Source organism: Saccostrea cucullata, unplaced genomic scaffold (assembly GCF_032062105.1).
Source record: "Saccostrea cucullata isolate Sc308-1 unplaced genomic scaffold, CSIRO_AGI_Scuc_v1 ctg378, whole genome shotgun sequence".
Taxonomy (NCBI): domain Eukaryota; kingdom Metazoa; phylum Mollusca; class Bivalvia; order Ostreida; family Ostreidae; genus Saccostrea; species Saccostrea cuccullata.
Window position 1 is genome coordinate 46,795 of NW_026923092.1, and position 8,567 is coordinate 55,361.

Consider the following 8,567-nt stretch of genomic DNA (forward strand, 5'->3'; position numbering starts at 1 on the left):
ACTTGAATGTGCTATTATCATATACACCATTGTATTGAATGAAAAGTAAAAATAAGTGTTTTCTCCCTCTGCAACATTTTGTCAATTTTTGCACAATTTCTGAAATGAGATTCTTCAACATTGCAGAACTTTTGATAAAATTTACACACATTTTCAACATTTAATTCCAAAAATGGAAAAATGGAAAGACTTGTGCAGAATGAAAGTACAGAAAACAAGATGAACAATATTCTCTCTTTTTTTATACATTTATTTGGAAGTTAATAAAATATATGAATCATAGACAGGTGAAAAAATGGAAAATTTACATGTTTTTTTTTTTTATTTTGTACATAATTTTCATTTTATGTACAACAAAAGAAAATAAATTGTTTTCAATAATAATGTTTTTTTTTTCAGTTAGCAAGTTTTAGTAGATAATCATATATTTTAAAAGGATCACACAATGAAACGCTGTCAAGAATGTAGCTAGTCTAGCTAGCCTTGACATGGTAACTGAGCTCGCCATTTGACATGGTGTTGCTATTCCCTGAGCTAATTTAGCTAATTATGACATTGAAGCTAGCTGGCTAGCATGAAGTTGTCTTTCCTGGGATAGAAGAAAAGAAAACTGGCTGTATAGACAAATGTCCTTTGTTCTTTGAGTCGGTATAAAAACATTTTGTTCTACTCTGTCCTAGTAAACATTTGCTGCCCTCTGAAGCTGAGTACACATTATAATAAGTAACGGCATTGTCTTCTGGAAATTGCCAGGAAATCTTAGATTTCCCTTCCTCCGAGGTCTCCCACTGAACTTGTTCTATATCCTTATTTGTTGGAAGTGACTGAAGGTCTTTCAGTGCAACAATCTGTGGAAAAAGAGTACATTTATTGTCAAAGTAGTGTTAAACTAGAGTTGGCCTAGATAATCCCTGCAAAGGGACCAGCAATGCATGCAGCTCATTAATTATTTATCCACTGATGTACCAGTCTGCAAGTGGGATTTGGATATACCTCTCAAAATTAGTCAAAGAGTGACATGAACTTGTAGCTCTACCTTGCACATACAGACAACTAGTATGATAAACAGAAACTGTTATTTAAACCACCCTTTCCCCAATTGTTGAGGTGGAATAATAACATTATACAAACACTGCATTCAATTAAATACTTGTAGATAAAGCAATAAAGTGTTTACCTGTAAATGACCTATTTGAATGGACTGTTTGTCAAGGGATCCTGTGGACTGCAAGCCAAAGCTGATGGATTTAATTGCTGAACCACCCTTTGACTTGATACAATAATACCTGAAATCAAATAATATCTACTCTTACATTACGTTATTTAGTAACTGGACTTTTCATGCATACATTTTTATCTTCATAATGTCAAATACCTTGTAATCCAACCATTGCTTGGTGATGCTTTCACACTAGGGATCAAATCCAAAACTTCGGCATCAGACAGTGAATTATATACTGTCATATTCTGTGGGACCTGAGATACTTTCGTATCTCGCAAAATCCACAACTGATTAGATCCATTACTTTCCTGGACCTCCAGTTGTAGGAACAAATCACAGGTCGTGGTGCTGCTCATTTTGTATGTGTAAGACATGATGACGTCTTCTTGAGGCAGAGTAATAGATGTATCAAATAATCTGAAAATCCAAAAGGTGATATACAGCAATATACATCTACACATAGAAGCTGGTCTCAATCTGTCATTTGTACAATGACTTGGAAGAAATTATACATGAACCTTTTATAAAAAAAATTTACATGTGTTTCTTGCAACATTTATCTCCCTTTGCATCATATTCATAGTTTCATGGGTGACATCTTGAAAATTCAATATCAAGGTGAAATGTTCTGATAAAGATTAGAGAGTTAATATCCAAACTGGAAAAATAAAAAAACTTCCATTCTTACAGAATGTTTTTTTAAAACTGTATTTACAAGTAATACAATCCCCCTCCTACATTGATGATAATAAAAATATCAAGATATGTTACTTCTTACTCAGCATGAACTACATTGGAGATTCAAAAAACATTCTGTCCAAAAATATCTGTTCATCCTTATCTATACCTGAACAAAAGTGGCTGTCCATCCACAGACAATTTTCCACTGAGACTTAGACAGGCTCCTCCTGTCAGTGGGTCGTCTGTGCAAATATCTATGGCTGGCTGGTACTGCAGATGATGCCTGAGAAACTGGGAGTTTGTACAGGTCGGCTGGAGTTCCTGGAGAGACAGATTATACCATGGCTTCTCATGAATGACCTGTCAAAGCAAAACAATTTAAAATCAGTCAATAATATTTTTCAGATACGTGTTGTTTGCAAAGTTTTTATACATAAAACAGCATTTCTTAATTTTTTTCTTCAGAAAAATGTAACAACATCTTTGAAGTTTTCAGTAATATGTCTATGATGACTAAAATAGGTTTTTGGCTAAATTGTAGATGAATTTGTCTTATTTTTTTTTTTTAGTCTGCAAGTTCATAGGTGAGCGCTTTCACACAAAATCTCTTGTTCCCCTAGTCATGACAATATACACATTTTCTTACCTCACCAAGTAAACTGTACTTCTTTCCAAACCCTTGGCAAAATGAGGTGGTGAAAGGAAAATTGGTTAATTCACTAGCAGGCAGGAGGCAATCCAGCATACTCCAAAATCTGCATTAATCAGAACAAAGGGGTTCATATAAAATACATATGTCTTACAAACATACCAAAACATTTCCATGGCATATCAATTCAGATTTTAGAAAGTCTCCATTGTTACCATGGATAAAAATTCCTGAAAAGTAGAATTCTGTTCCAATACTTAGCCACTGTTCAACTTACTTATTTTCATTTTCTGTGAACTTCTCTTTTTCTTGTGTTTCCATGACCCATCCTTGAGCAAATATAGCAGCAGACATGTTGAATCTCCTAATAGCTGCAAGGGCCTGTAAGCATATAAAATATTATTAACACTCCTACAAACAGCTGTATCTTATACAATCTTGATCTTCAAATGAGTAAGTTATTGAGCTTTCAAACAAAATGATTGCTCAGTTTACACTTGTATATTTTAAAATTTTATTTCGAAAACTTCAGTTTACACTTGTATTTTTATATTGTATTTTTAAAAACGTTCCCTAAATAAGGAGACTTGATATAATTCAAATTGAAAAAAAAACAAAAATATTACTTTTGCAAATCATTAATATCAATATTTTACAGAAAGAAAACTGAAAGACTTTATATAAATCAAGTCTTTCAGTATATTGTAAAACACAAGGTTACAACAAACACACTTATAACAAATTGATGCTTACAATGAAATGATTTTTCATTACCCGTAACTTTTAAATATATTGTAAACTTTACACGGGTTTTACCTCTACAGTGTTGAATCCTCCTCCCCCTAAGCACCCTCTACCAAAGACATCAATCCCCACGTATACATCCATATCCCTCCCCTTATCCCTGGCCATTGTCAGAGAGTTGTGGAGTGTCTTATCTGTCCAGTTGTAGTTCAGGAATATTCCATCACAGGCATCAAAATACATACTGAAAAAAAATTCCATGAAAAGGGTGATGCATATTTTAAACAATGTTTCTTTTCAAAGAAAATTATTTCATTTTTTTCTTTCTTGAATTTTCTTTGTCATACAAATCAAAATTCCAAATAGTAATAACGTGAATTGAAATCTGCAGTGGCTGGTTTCTCATAGAGAAGTTAAGAATGTTAGTATACTATTTTACAAAGTTTAAATTAGCCAAAAAATACATCAAACAAAAACTTAATAGTGAAATGATATGTATTGTTGCTATTGATAAATAACTAATATTCTGCTGCTCCTATCCTGGAATATGCCATTATGGTCATGGAACATGTGAAATATTACTATTTTACTTGAAACCATGTATATAATGATTTTAATAAGTACCAGTACCAGTTTTTGCAGTTGAGTTCATTCTGCCACTTGAGTTCTCCTGTGTTCAGTACACTGTCATACCAAATGACTTCAGACCCTGGCACTGCTTTGTGAAGCTGGCTTGTCAAATAGCCCACAAAATTACACAGGTTCTCTGTCTTATCTGACTGTAATAGATTAAATATGTAAAAAAAAAAAAAGATTGAATGAGAGAGAGAGAGAGAGAGAGAGAGGAAGAGGGAGAGAGATTAAAGGAAAAATACAGATAAAATGGGTTTTAAATACTCATATAGCATAAATACCTGGATGACATTTTCTATGTTGATAAGCCATCCATCAAAATTATAGTATTTTGTAATTTCAACTAATTTATTGGCAATCCTTTTAAATGATTCTTCAGATTCTAACAGCTTCTGACTTCTAAGCTTACCATCATCCCACTCAGTAATGAATGTTCCTAAAATGAACATAAAAACTGACATAAGAAATTCACAATTTTTGAAAAAATATTCCTGGCCATGTTGTCAGTTAAAACAAGGTCCTATGACTTCAAAGTTTTTACATGATTACCAGTATACACAAAAAAATATTGGTAGAAATAATTGATGTGGTATTCATCAAAGCACTGGACTTTTTTAAAATTAGTACTTTTTTCTCACATACCTAGAATGTTTTTTCGTTTGAAGTAGCCAGACCTTAACAAATAATATTTGCATACATATATAGTTTATAATTAAGTAAAACTAACAAGAGTCAGTTACCGAGAACTTTAACCCCATGCTTGTGGGCTGCATTAATCCATGTTACAGGTGGAACAGTGACAAAGTGATGACTAAAGTATATGAAAGTGTCGATGTATTGCCAGTGATAAAAGCGGTATGGTTGTGGATCTTCAGCCCCTTGCACAAATCTGAAAGTTCATGACAAAATAACTAAGTCATGAGCATAATGATCAATTCAATTAAATCACATATTGAATATTGTGATGTTGTTATTTATTCAGGTTAGCATATTGACTAGATATTAATGACTTACTGATTAATCTTTCATTTTATACAGGGCTCTCGATTTTCTAAAATTGGGGCCGTTCAATGGCCCAGTTCCCAATGCAAAAAAGGTACCTTTTTTCCCAAAAGAAAGATGTAAATTTCCCGATTTCCATCCAGAGTAAAATATTTATAATTAAAAAATAAAAGTCCATCAAACCTAATCGCAAAAAAAAAAAAAAACCCAAACAAAACACATTTGCAAATGAAAGTGAAACTGTACTACTATTTTATTGTAAATGCATATGTGTGGTTATTAAAAAACCAGCATTTTGGTTTCAGAAATAGACATTTCATTTAAACATTAGTAAGCTGCACCTAGATCTGCGTGCTGTATTGGTAAGCAAATGCCCATGTGATCGAGGAAATTCGGGTGTGACTAGCGACTGTCACGCAGTAAGACATATAAGCAATATCAACACTCAAAGATAGTAATGACAAAGCTAATGTACTTTCATAAATAGCCTATACCCAAATCTGTTTAACTGTTTATTCAAACCAGAGTTAGCATTGATGATAAAATGCTAGAAAAGCAAACTTTGAGGATTTTTTTAAATGAATTTGTGTTCTCCAACTTTTCCCAAAATGACGATAATTTTCCCAATTTGAACGGCCCCGGCCCCAGTCCCAAAAAGTGGTGTGAGAGCCCTGTTATATCAAATGAATTGAATAAATTAGCATACACAGTATAAATGCATATGTGTGGTAAAAGCCAGCGAGCTATAGATCTGCTGCTATCAATGCAGATGAGTGCAATTAAACAGATAAGATCACGTATGTAAGATATAAAATCTTCACAACCTGTCCGTAAGATACCCTCCACACATGTCATGACAGAGTAATGTTTTTGGAGTGCTTCTGGACCTCTCTCGCCTCTTTGCTAATGGAACACTGCACACTTTACCGTCTACCTGGTCACCCGGTGTCCATGCGTCAAGCTCTTCAATTGTTTTTATCGGCAAACACTCCATATTCACCCTGGGAAAGTGCACCTTGGGTGAATTTTGCAATTGTTTGTTTTCTGGTCGATGTATTTGTACCTCTTTCAACCCAGTAGTTGCAATTCATTTGCCAAAACGCATTAGAGACTAAGATGATTTCGTTGTTACGTACATAAACTGTACGTTTATTATTCGATAAAAAAAGAATTATTATATAGTTTAATCAATTAGTACATATAAGCTCTTATGCAATTTCTGGCAAAATATAAAGTTAGCTTAAGTGGATTTCAGAGCTATTGTGAGCTATAAATTCTTTTAATTAATTGGATCAAGGATAATTCACGGGTTTTTTTTTCTTGCTATTTGGACCAAGAGTTTGAAAATGAGTGAAAATTAATAAAAAAAAAAAATCAACCAGGTCCACTAAAGGTATTTTCATCCTCATAGGTTGCCATATTTAATAAGAACTGAAGTAAGGCAATATTAGATAGAAGTACATATCTGGCTGCATTAAAAGTTATTCATTTTAGTGAACAGTATTATAAATGCTAGGTAAAAACTTGTTTAAAACATTAAAAATAAAAAACACAATTATGATGCTAAAAGTTCCAGTAATTGAAACTTTATAAAATAATAAATATTAGAATTGTGATTATCAGGGAAAGCATTTTACATAATATGTACAGTAAAAAAATATGCCTAAATAGATTAGGAGTTATTGCCCTTAGCAACATTTTAAAAATTGAATAATTGATTAAACAAGGAAAATATACATTTTTATAATTATTTTACTTAACAATCATTTCATTACACCTATTGAAAAGCATTCATACAAAAAAAATATTTTTCTAATAGGCTAATAACAATCTTTTCAAAAACCCATGACTTCACAGGAAGGGGGTGTTGCTAAAACGCGGAACGGAAAACGGAACGGAAAGCGGAAAATTTTTGTCAAACAAATAACATAGATTCGATATAAATCACATAAAAGAGCAATATTCTTGATGTAAAAATCATTTCTGATAAAAATTTATTGTAAACTATTATATATTAATGAGTCATACACACCCTCCGTGAAAAAAATGGTCAAATTTGTTGTATGTTGGAAATTTTTACTACCCCCCCCCCCCTTCAATTTGTTTCCAGTGTCAATGTAAAAATTAGTTATGCACGCAGTGTCGAATTCGCGAATCATAGGGGGCATACCTATTACAACTTCTCAGACCTTTCCGATCAGCGGGAAAACAAACTCATTTTTTACGGGTCATTCATATACCCCCCCCCCCCCAAAAAAAACACATATGTACCGCAAATTAAACAAACAAAATTTAACTTCATTGAATGCAAAGATTCTGTATTATATCTACCACATGAAAGTTTTCCATCCAGAATTTAAATATATAGAAAGCGACTCTAGTCTATTTTGAATACAATTTTAATAACCAGTACGTATAAGAGATGTTTATTCGAGCTTGCCGTAAAGGTTTGCCCTAAACGTAATCTTAATAATTTTTTACATTTTATTTCTCTTTCCATGGTTCATCTAGATCTCAAATGTTTGCCCCCCCCCCCCCCCAGTCAAAACCTATTTACTACAGAGATGTTCGGTCAAGTTGACATCCTCATACTTTTTGTGAATGTAATTAATGTAGTATCTGGGACCTATATGTATACTAAGTTAGTATATAGGTCCCTGGTAGTATTAAAGTTAGTGTAAAAAAAAATAGTGCTGAAAGATGTTGGAGTTGGAACTTATCCCCCCATCCGAATCAACCAATTGTTTTCTTTTTGTGTTTTATCCCCCCCTCCCGAACCAAACAATTGTCTTCTTTTTGTGTTATTGCTTGTCAAATACTTTTCAAGTTCTTTTATCGACCCTTTTCAAATTAATTTATAGGTGACTCTGTGTTAGCGATTTTCGTAAAGAAGAGATCTTTTGAGCATAACAAAATCAACTTGTTTTTAATAGTGGGGGATTGAATACGTATAAGATAGATCGTTTATGATAAAATCTGTGTATTTTAAGTGATTTAATCCAAAATAATACATTCCGTTTTCCGTTCCGTTCCGCTTTCCGTTCCGTTTTCCGTTCCGCGTTTTAGCAACACCCACAGGAAGGTGGAAATGCCTTAACAAGTATTAAGTCTCTATCTTTCATGATTCAAAAGTTATGGCAAGGTTTAAGTTGACAACAAAGACAAACAGACATATAGACGGGACAAAAACAATATGTGCCCCTGATCTATAGATCTGGGCGCCTAAAATATTGATATTGTTTACGTAATAAGTTTAATTTCATGTAATTTGATAGAAACTATATATGTTTCCCAATGTTAAAAATCAACGTTTTCTAACCAGGATAACCATGGATCGAGCACACTTACCAACATTGTGTTGTCAAAAAAGTAGTATACGTCACGAGTTTTTAAAATTCTTTCCCTATCATATATTTCACACATTGTGGCCAATTAGCAACTTTTCAAAATTTCTCTATCAATTTAGATTTGTTTTTCTAACACATGTTTCAGTAACATAACTTCATTTGTTAATATTTTAATTTCTCTTCTCGCGTAACATATGCAACTGTAAATTCGCCTATCTCTTTCCATCACCTTTCTTTTATCTTTTTAAAGATGACATTTTTACAGATTATCTGTTTCCTCACAGGTCTT

General features: G+C 32.9%; 1 protein-coding gene across 1 annotated transcript; it reads right to left on the bottom strand.

The window, feature by feature from the left end:
* Positions 1-306: 306 nt before the first annotated feature.
* LOC134263143 (cytosolic endo-beta-N-acetylglucosaminidase-like) lies at positions 307-5,950 on the bottom strand. Its single transcript, XM_062745453.1, has 11 exons — positions 5,756-5,950; positions 4,670-4,818; positions 4,211-4,365; positions 3,927-4,075; positions 3,369-3,540; positions 2,830-2,933; positions 2,550-2,658; positions 2,070-2,263; positions 1,376-1,639; positions 1,178-1,286; positions 307-848 (listed from the first exon to the last, which is right to left on the bottom strand). The coding sequence occupies exons 1-11, from the start codon at positions 5,923-5,925 to the stop codon at positions 570-572; spliced, it is 1,854 nt and encodes a 617-aa protein (XP_062601437.1). The 5' UTR covers positions 5,926-5,950; the 3' UTR covers positions 307-569.
* Positions 5,951-8,567: the final 2,617 nt, after the last annotated feature.